The 17006-nt window shown below is 42.2% G+C and overlaps 1 protein-coding gene across 16 annotated transcripts in view; it reads right to left on the bottom strand.

Annotated features, from left to right (window-relative positions):
• Nucleotides 1-17006, bottom strand: part of LIMCH1 (LIM and calponin homology domains 1) — a 181979-nt gene that overhangs the window by 44470 nt on the left and 120503 nt on the right. For 10 of the 16 annotated variants that reach the window (XM_074587915.1, XM_074587919.1, XM_074587921.1 and 7 more), the window contains 9 exons: nt 16063-16258; nt 11595-11844; nt 10650-10922; nt 6695-6979; nt 5185-5439; nt 3549-3893; nt 2516-2836; nt 1713-1946; nt 491-739 (listed from right to left, as the gene is read on the bottom strand). In XM_074587915.1, the coding sequence (XP_074444016.1) occupies nt 491-739; nt 1713-1946; nt 2516-2836; nt 3549-3893; nt 5185-5439; nt 6695-6979; nt 10650-10922; nt 11595-11844; nt 16063-16258 (2408 nt within the window). The remainder of the gene's footprint in view (nt 1-490; nt 740-1712; nt 1947-2515; nt 2837-3548; nt 3894-5184; nt 5440-6694; nt 6980-10649; nt 10923-11594; nt 11845-16062; nt 16259-17006) is intronic. The other 6 variants (XM_074587927.1, XM_074587929.1, XM_074587926.1 and 3 more) reach the window with 2 other exon arrangements.

Genomic DNA, 17006 nt, shown 5'->3' with positions numbered 1-17006 from the left:
GGGGTTTTTTGCGGGGGTGGAGGAAGTGTAGCTGAAAAAAGGTACTGGTAATACACAAGTCGATGTCATTCACTAAAGTGACGGTTTTGTTTAGAGTCATGCAAACCATATATTTGTATCTGGGATTTATCATAAAAGAATAACAAGTACAAAAGTCGACACTGCAACGTTTTCTAACCATGGAGGAGCAAGATACATATCTCTCAAAGAGCAGAGTCCAGTGGAACCTCTGCTATTCATAAACACTTTCTGCAATTCAATATATATACTGTAATCAAATATTTCCTTTCAATTAGCTTTCATTTCAATATTTCAAGTATGTCAAAAGAAAATGCATTACACAACTATTCTGTTTGTTTCTAAAAAGTGCATTACTGACATACAATATTTTAGTCTGGACTGAGAACACGCCAGGCAATGTACAATCTGAATTCTGAAGTGTGCACACAGGGGCGTACAAGCTGCGTGATTCACACCACAGAGAGCTCACGTTTGCAGATGCTCATCCTTGGATGACAATGTCTCCCTTTTGCTTTCCTCGGGAACCTCCTGAAGCTTAGACGTTTGACCAAGGTGGACTTCATTAAGGCTACCTTCATCCACTTGGGCAGTACAAATAGTCTCATCTTGTCCTGCAGGAGGGAGATTGCATTTTTCCTGGCCTTGCTGCTCTTCTTGTGACGGTTGTATTACAGGTTTTCCAGAGCTATTAATGCAGACTTGTGGACATTTTTCAGGCCTGAGTGAGCCAAAGGCAGCAGTGCAAAGAGATGTATTAAGCAACATTTGAAAAAACACATATACATAATGAAAAGCATAACTGCAAGTTAACAAAAAAAACCTCCACAACCCCAAATAGCTGACAGGTGACAAGCTAAGTGAGGCAGGTACACAAAACAATTTTATTAGTCTCAAATGCTTGTACTTCATTCCTCTAAGTCAGAAACACAAACTCTCCTGGACACCACCAAAGATTAAAGTATTAAGTACATATTTTAACTAAGCTTTTCAACTTCAGGTCTTCTCAACACCAAACCACTGTTCAATTCTATGGTAGATGACAGTTTTTCTTCTCCTGTCTGAGCTGTACATTAATTTTTCATCTGTGTATGCACAGACACATGCATATGCTTCTCCTCATGTACTCTGAAGCGGCTGATGAGTAAGAACCTTTCTGCTCCCGCTTGCATGTGGCTCAACCAGCCAACGATAACTCTGTTCAAAGGCTTCCTCACCTCACATAGCCTCACGCATCTGAACAAAGGTGCTTAGAAATACACCGAGCGTTATCAGGAGGGATCTCGGGATCTCCACATTTCCTGTTTGGAAGTCACTGGCACCAGCTAAGCCATAGACAAGCATCTAACCTACCATTATCCATCACCTCTATTTCTAGCTGGAAACATTTGTAATGATGAGCTCATATTTAACCAGAAACCTCTGCAAATGTAACACAATCTTGCTATGCATATCCATTTCCTCATGCTGTTAGGATTTTGCATCTGGTAGAGCTCTGAGTCCTTACAGGGCTCTACCAAAAGGGCCAGAAACCCTGCACTGCCACCTTATGAGCAGAAAGAGTCAGCACAGGGTTCAGGACAAGTATGGAAGAAACCGGTGCTGGGCCAGCAGCAACTCTTCCAGATCAAGAAATCTTGACAAACAGCCCACAGGGCCAGTTGCAAGGGAAAGAGAAAGCGCAACTTTCTTACCTCGCAGTTTTCTTCTCAAGTTCTCTAGCTGTGCCCTGCTTATTCTGCTGCTTTGAAAATGGCATGGGAAGGAACTGCTTAACACTGGGCCCAGGCTGTTTTAGGAAAGCTCCAGTTCTTCTGGCCAACATGTCATCTCTTTGTGGATCTGGAAATTTCACTATGTTTTCTGTTCCACCGCTCTGCTGCTGAGGGATTTCAAGCTGCTCTTGGCTCTCTTCTCGTGTGACAGTGCTGCTCAGAGAAACAAGTGACACTGTTCCATGATAATGCTCACTTCTGCAGCCCAAAGGCAAGCGGCTGCTCAGGCAACATGGGGTGCTGTTACTCAAAAGACAGTTGCAGAATGATGGACAACTAGGCAACTTGAGCTACAGCGCAGGGAGTGAGAGCAAGAGGAAACTCTCTTGAATGCCACACTTATGTAGGTGATACATTAGAAGTTGGGGATTGCATAAAAAAAATGTATGGGAGGAATTATTCACTTGGAAGCTAGCATAAAAGCCTGGACAAAGCACCACAGATTGCAAAAGAAATCCCCCCAAAAGATGAAAGACTGTTTTCATGCTGAACAGTAATTAACCACTGAAGTACTTAAATATTATGAAAGAAAACAGACTTTTATGTTCATAGGATACATTCTTGTAAGTAATTTCATAAAACAGAACACATGCCATGATGAATGAGTAAAACACATCTTTAAAGGCCGTGTGAAGAATGGAACAACACTGCTGACTGGTCCCAGCTAACAGCACACACAAACCAGGCATGAAGCTCAGAGGGATCTGCTTCTGTTCTCTGACCTTTCTGTTTCCTGCGGAGTCTTCAAATCCTTCTCACGAGCTACTGCCTCCCCTTGCCGCTGCTGCAGTGGATGAGGAGCTACTGACAGAGGACAATGTACGGGAACGGGGCTAGTAGTACGCCTCTGAAAAGTTCCCATCCTTCTAACCAACATATCATCTCTCTCAACATCTGGTAAATGCCCGTCACGTTCTTCCTTGGTGCTTTCTTGCTGTTTGTTCAAACCGCACAGGGTTTGTTTCTCAGAGACGATGCCAAAAGCTGGGACAGGTGATTGCATTCTCCTGCAAGAGTCAGCTGTACCTGACTTGGCTACCTCACTAGCAATGAGATTGAGAAGAGGGGCGAGATAGACGGAACATTCTCAGGTCAAATGAAAGGTAAGAAAAGGAGTCCTCCAACTCAGTTTGCTAATGTTTTATAAACACACAAACTTAACTGAATGAATTGCTTGCTAAAAGCATTCGTTAAAAATTCTTGCCGCAGCCACAGACTAAGCAATTAAAGACAAGCCAAAGAAATGTAAGCTCTGTTAATACGTTAATTTCCCAGAGCTGTAGTTCTCCTCCAGATAAATGCCAGAAACGCAGAGCACCCAATACACTCTGGTTTCAGCATTACATCTTCAAAAAGAAAGTAAATCCATTGGGTTTGAAGAAAGCATTTTTTTGAACATCAAGTAAGGCCAGCGAGCTGAACGACAAATTCCTAATGTGCTGAAAGCAGGCACAGCAAAGCCGCTGGAATTCAGGAAGCAGAAAAAGCTTGAATGACAGCTCAGATTCTGAGATACCAGTGATTTCACCGTCCATCAGAAATTTTGAGGCAAGTTCTCAGAAGACCTTTGCACAGCGTTTTGCGTAACCCAAAACATGGTAAGATACTGTGAAGGCGTCAGATGGCTACTGAACACAGCCGTGCGCGTAAACAGCTCTTAGGTCTAGGCGGCAGTCCACCCCCATGCAGATCAGCATCTGGCAAGAACAGGTCTCATTTCCAGCTCAGCAGCACTTCCAAAGCCACACCAAATACCTGGACTCATTCTGTGGCTTAGATACTTCATCGCTGTGTTCAGCAAACCCCAGACTGCCAGCAGTGGTTGAAGGAGAGCTGTCAACACCAGAGCGACTATCCACACCATCTTTCTTGCTTTCCTCTTCTGTTCCCTTCTTGGAAGAAGCTCTGCCAACAACAAGCTTGTCCCATTTCTGTTGATCAATCTCAGTTACTGGCCCAAAATGCACAAACTTTTGCTTGGGGGTACCAGCCTTTTTGTTCGCTCTGGCTTTGCGGACAGCAAAATCATCGTGGGCTGCGGCTTTCACCGTGATTTCAGCTGGTGGCAGAGTGTCTTTAGGACGTTTGAAGTCTTCTTCGCTGGTCGGAATGAGGAATAAAAGAATCCCCCCAACATGAGACCCCAGAATAAAGCAAATTAAATGCTCCTAAGGTTTTGAAGGGTTTTTATTTTAAAATCCAAGGACACAGGTACAAACAGCTGTGGCACACTGAGGCCCAAATGACAGATAAAATCCAAAGACACTGCAGACCTTTTGGGGAAACTCTGGGAGCTCATCTATGGAAGCTCTTCTTAGGGGAAGAAATGTAGCATATGGCCCATTCCAGACCCGGCTCTTCACCCTAGCAAAGCCATAGTTCCCTTCTCCGCTCACGCAGACCTGGGCCATGCGTTACATGGGACTGCGCAAGCAGCAGCACACCCTTGTCATGGGGGGTGCTCCAGAGGCATGAGAGCACTAGCAAGGGCAATTCACTTATCCTAAACCAAGGGGACTGAATCTTGATTTTAATAAATTACCTCAAAAGTAATGAAGAGACTTCTAATATCTTTGAGATGAGAGAATGATTGAGTTTTGATAGTTTGTATTAGAACTAAAATTACATACACTAACCACATTATCAGAAGAATGCCTGAACAGATGGCCACCTTTCATTGGAAAATGGCACGTACCTAAACAGGATGGCTTGGAACTGGAGTCACAAATCACCTGCATATGTGATAGCCCATCTCCATAGGAAAATAGCTTAGAATAACTGCTTTACATACCAGCTGTCTTTGTGGAGGTTTAGTTTATAAGAGCACATCTACACCACACAACGAGGCTTCTGAAACCCCTGCTGCACTGACAAACAGTGCTGCTGTGTTTACTCAGCACTGGAGTACAATGCCATGCAGATATATTAGCTCAGGTCTCAAAAGCAGTATAGCCACATTCATGCAAAGAGATGCTCATTCTCACTTAATACCCCAAGGTGTAACACCCCGAGCCCTGAAGAAAGCTTCGTTAGCAGCAGCAGAGTGCTACTGAGTTAGTGGAGCCACGTGGACCTTTGCACCATTCAACTTAGAGTGGCTTCAAAGCAGACTGATCCACAAGACAAGAATCCTTTCCAATATGACATGAAGTGTCCACCAGGAGAGCGACTGTGAAACTACTATAGCGCTTTAAATGATGGACACACTTTCATTTCATGATAGATAGCATCCCTGTACAGATTTTGGACTCTTCCTGAAAATTCAAATAGGTAAGGACTGGTTGTCACCAAAGCATTCTTCAAGTTTAAAACCCCAAGCACACACAATGGATCGTGGCAAACTAAACATGCTTCCGAGGGTGGCAATCCTCTCCACAGGCAGAAACCATACCTGGGCTCCCCTGACAGTTTCAATCTTTTCCAGGTCTCCAGATCTGCTTTTGTTATAGAGGCATTCACAAAAATCACATCTTCTTGAAGCTCAGGAAGGGTAGTTTGAGATTTCCACTTAGCCAAATCATCTCTCTCAGTATCAGGCTCTTTCACCTGCTGTTTCTCCTCTGACTCAGTCGTCTCAGTTTGCAGAAGTGGTTTGTCCTTGCTTGTCACTATTTGCCTTGCTGGTGCCACATGCACCCGTTGTCTTCTAATATAATGCACATTCCAGTTCAGCAAGAAAAGATATTTTGAGGGAGCAATCATAAATCAGTGTCAATAGAAGAAGTTCAGAGCACAAGAAGATAAAAGAGAATTTATAAGATTAGTTTTACATTAATTTTAGGAAGTAAACATGGAATGAATCATTTGAAGATGAAACCTCTCATCTACGCTGCCCCGCTCGTACTATTGAGACCACTTCATTGCATGACTCCTATTCCTAGCTCAAGCAAGAAATATCTTTAAGTTATTACTGTACTAAGCATTTCTGCAATAAGCTTTCTCTTAAATAGTTACAAATATCTCATTTTCATATTATTAGCAAAGTTATTTTAAGTTTTGCTTGCAAACATACTACAGAATTTCTTTGATCTTAGAGTCATGTCAATAGCATTAGAATATTAAAATTTGGTTATGTGCTCTTCAGATGCCCTGCCAAACTAGTCATTAGAAAATGTTAATATAATCAAATTACCAGCAGCTGAAAGGCATGTTTTGCATTATTGAAAAGAGCTACTAGATATTAAGAGAAGTTTTCAGAATGTATCAGTTATTACAGTCAAGGTCCACTGTAATGTGTACATAGTGTTTTTATCTAGGATCACTTCCCTTTGCACAAATAAATATACTTGTTTCCTCAAGATCTGTGCCTAGCAGATACGTGTGTTCAGCAAATCCTTAAAGGTCCGTATCACTGAAGAAAGAAGAGATTTTTCTAGGCTGAAACCTTTTAACTCATGCTCCATTTCCAAAAACAATGCTGTATAAGAAACATTAGGACTATGTGCAACGCAATTCAGTGCAGTATAGCAGACATATATATTCAGTGCCTTAACCGAAGACTTATCTGAGTCTGTGTTTTATGCAGGGTATTAAAAGGGCATTCGATGAAACAAATACATCCAAAAGTGTGCACTGAAAATGCTCAGCAAAAGAGCCGAGATGAAAAGCGTACCTTCTAAGTTTATTCTCCACTACTCATGCTCATGGCTGTCCCATGAGCTTAGATAACAGAAGTGTCTAGTCTTCATGTTGTTTACACTCACAGCCAATTTAAGCTCCTGGTCCCAAATAATTACAGTTGGTAATCTACATTATTTTTTTTTTTCTGTTCACTTTATAAAGCATTTGCATTTACTTTACCCTGAAAGTTTTCTGTAGCCAAGTCAGCTTTAGTCCTACACAGCAATAAGCCACGTGAAATTCAGCATTATAATAGAAAGAAAAAGACCATGAATGCACACCTTGCATGCTCCTGCTTTTCCATCTGCAATGGCTTTTTAACATCTTCCAGTTTACCTTTATCTTTACTTGTATAGGGTCCAATTAAAAAGGAGTTAAACGGAACTACGTGTTTGGGTTGATTCATTCTGGCTCTCCGGGTGGCGAAGTCATCCTTTTCTAAATCAGGAACTCTGCTGACTGCTTCATCTTCTGAACCAGAATCCTTCCCTTGATAATGTGTCATGAAGGGGTTGTCCTTGCGAAGGATGATGTCTGGGGTGTTGTCTTCCCATGTTGGCTTTTTACTGACACAGAGCAAAATTAAATAAAGCTCTCGATGCACATGGGGAGGAGGGGGCAGTAGCAGCACTCGTCTCCAGGTCACAAAACAAGCACAGTTAATCAAATATGCTCCAGGCTGCTGTTAGATTGGCCAAAGCCTTGTTATAAATAAAACTTATCATACACAAGTAACAAATCCCCAAGGACTTCACACAGAAAAACAGCATGTTGGATTTTTACTCAATTTAGCTGTAGCCAGAAGAACCAGTAACAACTAGTTTAACATACTACATGCAGTGAATGTAGTACTGTAAATGGCAGTATTAAACTTCTTGAACACTTCAAACAAAGAAGGAGATTTGATGAAAATACCTGATCCCTGGCCAACGTTGCTGAATCCTGAAATACCAGATATTTGGCACTTTTTCTTCTTAATGGCTCTTTTTTTTATTTTTTAAAGACCTGAGTAATCACTGAGGGTGTTTGCCCTAATATTCTTAACTGCTTTTCTTCTCACACATATCCACGCTTGATTCTTTCCCTAACTAATCTTCCCTTTCCCCCAGAATAAGCCTTCTCTGCCAATCCTGACATACAGTAGCTACAATGACAGCACCAGTTTGCCAACGATACCGGCATGCTGGAACACACTGGCACCTGCCTTGGTCAGAAACGAGACCGATACCAACACAGACTTCTTGTTACTGGAGATTACAACAATAAAGACCCTTGACAGCTGGCACCCAGAACAATTAAGCTTATTTTAACTTGTAACGGTCAATACTCTCAAGCAAACTGATAAGACAGATGGCAAGAGCTATGCGACTCTCCCATTTAAAAATCAAACTCTCAAATTAGTCAAAGGCAACTTTTTCCTTAGATCTCCGTAAGGGATCAAGATTTCATTTAAGGCAACAGACATCACTGGCACACAGCACTCCAAAGGGACCCAGAAACACCACACAGGTCCATGCTGCTACACTAGGCACTTCCAAAGTGTCAGACCATGGGTGTTTCCACTTGCTGAAGCAGGGTCTTATACAGGTTTGTGGATCCCTCTACTCCATTTCAGAACAATGAAAGGGTTTTGCATACTTAGGCACTGTCAAGGTAAGAGCCCATGTCCCTTTTGCAACGAACGTGCCAAGAATTCTTCATTTGCTCACATTCCTCTCTTACCCTCCCCCTCTTCATCATTTATTAGAACAGATTTAATTCGCCTCCTTTTTTTAGGGAGTCTCCATGAACATGATCATTATCTTCCAGATACAACAGTGTAAATAAGAGACAGATGCAGACAACAAGCAAGCAAGGAGGATCACATATCAATAAAACAACATGCTATAAAGAGATGATATACTCCTTTGGGAAGGGACAATGCTTTTTGGCATGCATTTGTATAGCATCTAGTTCAATGGAGTCCTTTCCTAGAACACGTTACAGCAATGGAGATAAGTACTTAGATTCCAAGCAAAAAATGCATTTGCATACAAGTTCAAATCCTTCCTGTGTTGGACCCAGAAAGGTCCCCAACTGAGTTTCAGCTTTAGGAACAATTAGATGCCTTGTAGAACTCAAAGTCACAGTGGGTGTCCTCCAGAGGTCAAAATGTTGAGAGAAAACAGCCTGTAAACAACTCAGAGCAAGTGGAAGACAACTGACAACCTCAGGTGAAAAAAAAAAAAAAAGAGAGGCTGGCATCATAGAAAGATGAGGGGTATGAGGGGTGAAAGAGAAAATAAAAGATCAGAATACAGAAACAAGAGGGATTGAGAATTTCTCAGTGCCATTAGTGCACAGAAATTTGAATTTGATGCCAAGAAGAGGAGAAAGTTGAGAGGTTCAAAGAACAGGGAATGAGAATCAGACATTAAGAGAGATGATCAAATGCTCCCCTGTATCCTAAAGCTTCACTACTGAACTATTCCCTTCTCACCCACTATTCTTCCACTTACACATACAAATAATTTTCCTTACAGACCTCTGACTGCACTGCCTTTTCTGCTGTGTCTTTCTGCAATTGCCAGGAGCAGGCTCCTGCTTCACTAGGGTGAAGCTTGGGCTACAAAGCTCTGCTCTTTGATGCTCAGCTGGAGTAGAAAACCAGCAGCACCTCCTTCTTCCAGCTGCCAAATTCCAGGAGCTGCTTCTGCTGAGAGCAAGGGGGGAAAATAGCTTGTTATTTCTGTTCCCTTCTCCTTCAGCCCTCTCAGGACAACAGATTGCCCAAGGAAAGAGAAGACCCGATTTCATGCCAAAGAACCACACCTTTGATTCACATGTGCTTCTTTTGTGGTGATCAATCCAGCAGATCAAGCACAGGGTTGGAGAAGGGACTCTCAGATAACATGGCGAGCATCCTCCAAATGCAAGTGCAAACAGTGCTATTTGCTGTGCACAGCACTGCTAAACACAAGCTATTAATATGTCCTTGGACTCAGAACAGGATTAGTATCAAATTAAAAGCGGTATTATCCTGCTGGTTTATGGATTCCTGATCAACTAAGAAAATAACTCAGCCTGAAGGGCTAATTTATGACCGATAGTTCCTCTTCATTAGTATTTAGCTTTGTTAAGGTAGTACCATGGGACCACACACAAACACTGGTTAGCTACAGCTCAACAACAGCGAAGCAAACCTGAAAAGAGGACATGTGACAGCATATACACTGTGACTGTTTTAACCGCACATGGCGCGGTTGTATAGGGCCACAGACAAGCCTCACTGTACCTATAAACAGGCTGTATCACATAAGAGTTGTACTTTTTACTACTACACCTCAAAGCGCACAATGTAAACCACCATCTGCTAAACTACTCACTGTCAGGATTTCACCCCACAATCCAAAATAAAGTGTTTTAGACGGGAGGACGCTTGGACACTTACCCTTTAGCCAAACCATTTTTATCATTTATAAGAGCCCAGTCTTCTGACGCGTTGGTTAAAACTCTGCTTTGTGGGCCATCCCCATGAGAAAGATTTTTCATGAGGATCCAATATCAGATGATGGAAAGGCGTGGGCAGTGAGCCTAGCCATCATTCAGCTCTCGAGTCAAAGAACAGGAAATAACCAAACTGAACAACATCCAAAAATAAATAGCACAGGTAATAAGTGAATAACTACTGATACTCCATGCCAAAGTCAGTCAAATTTTGATTGCTGAACTATGCCTCCATGCTTTAACTGGTACATGTGTTAACAAGCACTGTACTTTTATACTTCCTGCCATTAAAAATAAATGCATCGGTTATTAACACAGCTAAAAATATTACCACATAAAAAGTGTGGTGCAGTAAACTAAACCATCCCATCACCAACAAGTAAGTTTCCGAAACTTTTTCACAAACAAGGCATTTTTAGTGTACATGTATATGTATTTTTTATTAAATGCAAGAAACCTTTAGATGGAAGGTGACAAGTAGTCTGTGCAGTACTTTTCTTGGAGTTTGTTTACATTATGCTGTAAGACGATGCAATTTCTCCACACAAATGCAGTTAGCATCATACAATTCTGCAATCCACAGCTGCCACATCACAAGCCTTTCCAGACCAAGACTTTCACTAGCAATGGTGAGTGCTTAGCAGACTGGATTTTTGTTAGAAGTGAAATCACAGCGGATTGAGGAAACCCACACTTCAGCCAATCCCAGAAGTGTGAAGCGTGCACAATTTCCCACACCGTTGGGCTAACCTGCCATAGCGCTGGGCTGCCGACATGACCTTAATGCCAGCTTGTTCGAGTCTTCTTAACTTTCTGATCTCTTCTACATCTTTCCCCTTGGGTGCTGGTGTTTCTTTTGCACTACACGAAGGAGACTGGTCTATGGAGTTTCCTTCGTTTTGATTCAAACCTACTTGACTTTTAAGGGAGCTTGCCTCAGGAGCCATGGAGCCCACTTTCTCCTTTTCACACAGTCCTGATGTTTCATTCTGTTCTTCTTCAATGGTTTCAGGGTGTTGTTTGCTATTGAATTATACAAGGTGGTTTAATGTATACCGTGCCTGAAACATACACACTTATTATAAGCACATTTTGTTGATATCAAGACGCCAAAGGATATTCTGATGAATGATCCAGGAAGATAATTATCCTCTTTAATGGAAGTGTTGCTTCTTAGGCCAAATCAGAAGTGAAATATCAGTTGATGAAACCAACATGCAGAAACACAGTCACAACTACATGAACAGTACTGGTGTATAGAATATAACATACAAATAAATTGATTTTTAAAAACACAGCAAAAGTATTACCTATTTTGATTGAATACATCAAACATTACTTATAAGTGTCATTTGTCCGTGGGTAACTGTCTTGAGAACTTCAACAGATCATCCAGAACATTTTTGTCCAGCCTTGGTTTTGGAGTCAACATCCACAGTATTAACCAACATCTTGTCAAATGCAAGCTATCCATTGCATTGTATGGCCAACAATAATGACATCAAGACAATGATTTTCCACTCACTGCTTTTCTACCACAACCTTTGCCAATTGCTACAAATTTATCAGTACCATCTCAGCAACAGATTTATCACAGCAGAGGTTGCTTCATACATCTCATGAAAAGAATGAAAATTAGGTAAGCGTTAAAGCACCATCACCAAGGAAGGGAGAATTCAGCCAGGCTGGTCTTACCTGAAAGGTCTGTCTCCTAGCGGTGAAGTCACCGTGCTCCAGCTCTTTCGGTACTCTTCTCGTTCAGCTTTCTTTTTCCGAAGTGGAGCGGGTACATAGAAAGTCTGATTACTCTTGTTCGGGAGGTACTGGTTAAAAGGCACAGCTGATTTAGGTTCACCGTGTGAGGTCCGCCTCGCCAACATATCATCTTTTTTCACATCTGGCATCTTTCTGTGTGGCAGGTCAGTTTCCGAGTCACTTCCTCTCCCTAGTGAGGAAGGAGAAAAAAAAAAAAATCCCACTTCTTTTCACTTCCATACAGGGTTTTGGGGGGTTTTGGTTTTGTTGTTGTTGGTTTTTTTTTTTTTAAATTATAAATCAGAAAACACACCACAAAAAAAATTACATTTAGCATGTGAGCACCAAAAAATTAAGCCACTTTTACCTGCATTTGTATTTTAAAATCAGTCACTGAAGGTAGTAGCTATATCATCTACACAGGCAGCGAACAGTTTTTTCCAATCAACCCTTATTTTCTACCCCCAAAAAAATCATCTTCAGCCACAGGTCACAGGAATCTGTGGATGTTTCTACAGGCACATATTAATGGCACTTTGAATGCACACAGCTTCAGCTTTGATCAAAATCTAAGAGTAAGCATCAGCTGCCATAAACCAGAAGACTCAGATGTGTCTCTCTCAGTCCCACCAGCTGCCTGGTCAATCAACCTAGCACACCGCAAAACAGAGAGACTTGACCCTCATATGGAAAAGGGCAGGAAGAGTGGGAAGGGATCTCAGGATTTAGAGGTTAGATCAGTACAGCAAAGATTGAAGAATGCTTGTTGGGAAAGAAAAGAAATAAGGTGAGAGTGAAAAATTAAGAGTTACATAGAATAAGCTGGAAGGTAAAGAGAGCTGAGTGACTACTTTATTTTGTTCAAATGAACAAAGCTTCTTGATATTTTTCAACCCCTTCGAAAAAACATATTCACAGAAACTCATGCAAGACTTTTCCAACTTGAAAAAAGCCTCCCAAATGGTAGGACAAACACCTTAAATAGCCTTTGCAGTGGAACTGCCCTCATAGCCCTTTTGGAAGCCACTTCATAGACATTCACTAGATTCCCTGTACCACCATGAGCCTTTTTAAGCAATTCACAAAGAAGCTATGTAAATAGTTCTCTCCCAGCAGTGTAACATCACCACAGGCCCTGGTTTGAAGAGCGAAATGGAGCACATTCAGCCATTTCTTCCACCAGTATTCAAATCTTCTCCCAGCTTTGGAGCACTGGAACTCTCTGGCCCTTGGTCCCTTTGCAACACTTGCCTGTGCAATAGCTGTTCCCCTCTTTGAGGTGAGGGGAAGCCACCCAGGTTGTGTCCTCTTGCTAATTCACCATGCTAGTAAATTACTGGCTAATTCACTGAGCTACCTAATGAACAACCGAAAACAATGAAGTCATAAAAATCACAAGTAGCTTGTGTATAATTCAAAGTGGGGGGAGGAAAAGAAGTCTAAATATGCTAGGAATGTTATTTGCAAAGAGCTTTTGCAGCAGATTGAGTTATTCAATGTTTGCTTGGAGGGAGATGAAGAAGAGTGAAAGGGAACAGTAAGAAAAGACAAGACACAATGGAAACGAGCTAGTTAGACAAAAATTACGATGCACTTTTTGCCAGCAATCTTTTGCTTGAACAATTTTGGTTAAGAGCATATGATAGCAAGCACCATGACTGGTAACCCGAGTCTATGTCTAAACAAGAAGCGGGGACGCAACCGCAGAACCACGGGTGTCTGGGGACAGCCAAGGTTTGAAGAGTAATATCATTAGACTGAGCAGTGCCCCAGAAGAGCTAAAAGAAAATTCAAAGATCCCTTACTGTTCTTTGCTATTTGACTTTGTTCTGGTGTTTATTTTTGTATCACATGAAAACCAGTCTTGAACTGGCAGACAGAAACGCTGGAATAGATAACCACAGTAGCACAGGGATTAGAACAGATTCCTCTCCCTCATTACTGATGTGCCTTCCAGCATCCCCAAGTTGAGTACTTCAAAGACAAACAGCTTCTTTAATTATTCATGTTTTACTCGTGAAATTATTTTCAGCTTAAATTTGGAAAAAAAAAAAAAAAAGGCACTTGAAGCCAAAGCACCGAATGGAAGATGCAGCCGTGCTTTACATTTACAACCTTTGTTGTTCTGCATTTCCCAGTAGAAGCAGCAGCAGCCAGTTTCCACAGCCCGTAACAAGCAGTTATACACCACAGACATGCACAGAGCCTTCATACAAGGATCCATGCACAACTGCCGGCCAAGCAGAGGGTTTCATTCATTTCTGAGTACATTAGCAACTCTACGGGCAGGTCAGTCTGCAATTCTACTGTGTTTTAAATAAACTGTTCTGCTCCACCACTGGTTTTGTTCACTTTTTGCCAAGGGACAGGGTCCGCATTGGACACCAGAGCAGTTCCTAAATAGTGGGAAGTGTAATTAAGTACTACTTATTGCTTCCACCTAAACTAATCATCACCTTAGGACCACTTAAATAATCTCTTTTTTTTTTTTTCTGTGAACAGAAGGAATCATAGTTTTATTTCGCTACCATTTTATTGGGTTTATAAAGCTCCTATCTGAATGGAGAGCGAAGTAATGCAAGAAGAATCTTTTTCTCCATCCAGCTTTGCATAAACGTTATTTCTATCAAAAACTACATGCAGCTAGCTGAGTGAAACACTGGCCTGCTGGGGCCACAGGACGAAGTTCGAAAGAAAAGAGGTCAGCCAAGCTACACCTCACCCGCAGCTCTTGGAGGAGACAGCAGTGAAGTTATGGCAGCAGCAAGCAGGGAAAATGGGACACATTAGAAAGGGCCGGCTGGACAAGTCATACGTGTGCACACAGCACCTGCATGCACCACGGGTCTGGAGATGGTTAAAGACTAATTTTTAAGAACAAGCTTTATATGCTTCCATCTTATTTTGTGTTTGTTATGGACTCAAGAATGTGACAAGATGGTATGTCTTAGCTGTGGCAAGTAATCAACCACAAAACCTTACTGAAATCTGCTAATACAGCAGAAGTTGATAGGAAGCAGGTACAGGACACATGTAACTGGCCGGCCACCAGCTCTAAGTAGGCAGGGACACTGGATACCCCTTGAGCACTCAGGACGGAGCAACATGTCTTGATTGGGACATATGAGGTGTTCCTATTTGCCAAAACCACACTTTTGTCTCATTTGGGAAGGCAGAGAAATGTTCTATAATGTGGAGATTGTGCTGTGTTCAGTGTCTGAGGGGGCATGAAGCTGTTTCAACCCCAGTAGCTGATTCTGGATGGTCAACCAGCAACAGCCCCAATACCACAGGCCACTCAAAACAGCAGAGCAGATCTTAGCCCTGCTTTCCCCCTGGCTCTTTTGTAATTCAGCTGTGATACCAGCTCTCCCTGCCAGCTTTTCAGTTTTAGGAGTTTCCCCATCAACTCAGGAAATCTCTCATGTGTCCAGTTATGATTAGCACCAGTTTCTTTCACACTGCCAAAATGAGAGCATGGACATCTAGTTCCTACCAAAAAGTCTTTCTGCCCTTCCTTTTTTTTCGAATCGAAATCGAATAAATAACATTACTAAGGAGAAGTGATTAATGTGTGGAACAAAACTTCATCTGATGAAGTCTATTGATTCATCCGTTCATGGGGAATGTAACCACGCAGAGGGAGCCTCAATCAAGCATCCTTTTATTCTGCACCAGAATCCTGCTCACAACAGGTAACCTAAGTGCATGCTTCACACCTACCCCTAGCAAATCCTTCCTCATCCAGCACGCTGTGTTTGCAAGCCTCTGGAAGCCTCTGGGAATCAGACAAGAAAGGCAGAGAAGCAGCACCCCTTCTGTAAGCCTAGAGCTGCATGTCCTCACTCAAAGGTGTACAAAGATGGCCACAGCTCAGATGCCAGGAGCTACTAATTTACTCAATTTTCTAAATACCATGAAAACAAATATGATATTTGGTAAGATGTTGTACATCAGGCTTCAAAACTGTCAAGTATCAGACATCTCCAAGATATTTCTATGTAATTTATCTGCCCATGGTTTACTTCGGCAGCATTTTATTCACTTCAATATTTCCCTTGTTCCTGTGCTTTTATTTCTTGCTCCAGCCTAGTTTATAAGTTAAAATGAGTCTGCATAACATCCTCTTACACCGTAACCCAGAAAAGCACTCTCCCCATCATAAAATTACACTGGAATGATGTAACTCATTTTCCAATGCTACGCTACCCTGACTGAGACAGACTTCAAGTTGTTGGCAAAGTCATCTAAACCTTGGGGAGCACAAATCAGCATTCACAGAAAAGTTCTCCCACTGGTTTAGCACAATTCAGAGGCTGTGTCCAGCTTCCGAATAGCACATTTGCTCCCGAAACGTTGCTTCTCTGTCACAGCATTATGCATGTGCGGCACTGTGACCAGTACTTACCATCGCTGCTCCCTCTGAGCACTACATCTGGAGACGGTGTCTGCTGCGAGCGGGAGCCAAAGGAGTCGAGACTGTCAAAGGAATCATCTCTGCCGTGGCGAGGCGGGGAGAGGGAATCGCTGCGTTCCGAGTCCCAGCAGTCTATATAGCCGCTGTCACGAATGCTGCGCTTTGGGCTCTCAATATCCTCTGTTTCCTACATGGAATTACAGCAGGTATCTCTTCATAAAGAAGCCACTGACATACCTGTGAGATCCACTACACAGCAGACAGCAAGGAACCTTCCCAAACACCAAAAATTTCCTCCCCAAAAAAGGGTTTCCTTGTTTTCTGCCCCTTCTCCATTTCGAAACAAAAGTGCAAGCTTGCAGTAAACCCCAATTTTATGCTGATTAAGAGGAAACCCCGCTCATTAGATTAGTAGGAAGAACTGAGAAAAAGTTGCAACAGGCAAGTTAATAAACCAATCAAAACTGAAAGGAACCTGAAACTTGACTTGTCGTCCATAGTCCATAGCACAGGCAAAGGCACTACAGTTTTAGCATCGTCTCTGCATCAGGTTTAAGTCTGCTGCTTTCCAAAAGATCCCCCCCTTCCCTTGCCCATCTATTGTATCTGGCCGGGACATCAGCAGACAGCATTTGTTGTTGCTGCTTCAGCTCGGCAAAATAATGAAGCAGTGTGCCCCAGCCTCCCTCTACCTTGAAGAGAAATTCCTGTTATGAAAGAGGGATGTCTTTCTGAAGCAATCAGCAATGAAAAATATGCAAAATGCTTTTCCTGATGCCTCAGAAGAATTCAGTTTTGCTCTTTACTCTTTGCCAGCTCCTGGCTCTGGGGGATATGAAAGCACTTGTAGCTGACCCACATGTTCAGAGCAGGGAGAACAATGGTTGTCTTTGACAGCCCTGTGATTATAAATTCTTTCCAGTGCAAGCAGCACA

The sequence above is a fragment of the Larus michahellis genome, chromosome 5 (assembly GCF_964199755.1).
Source record: "Larus michahellis chromosome 5, bLarMic1.1, whole genome shotgun sequence".
NCBI classification, from domain to species: Eukaryota; Metazoa; Chordata; class Aves; order Charadriiformes; family Laridae; genus Larus; species Larus michahellis.
The sequence above is the reverse complement of the archived record's forward strand: the minus strand, read 5'-3'. Positions and strand labels throughout refer to the sequence as shown.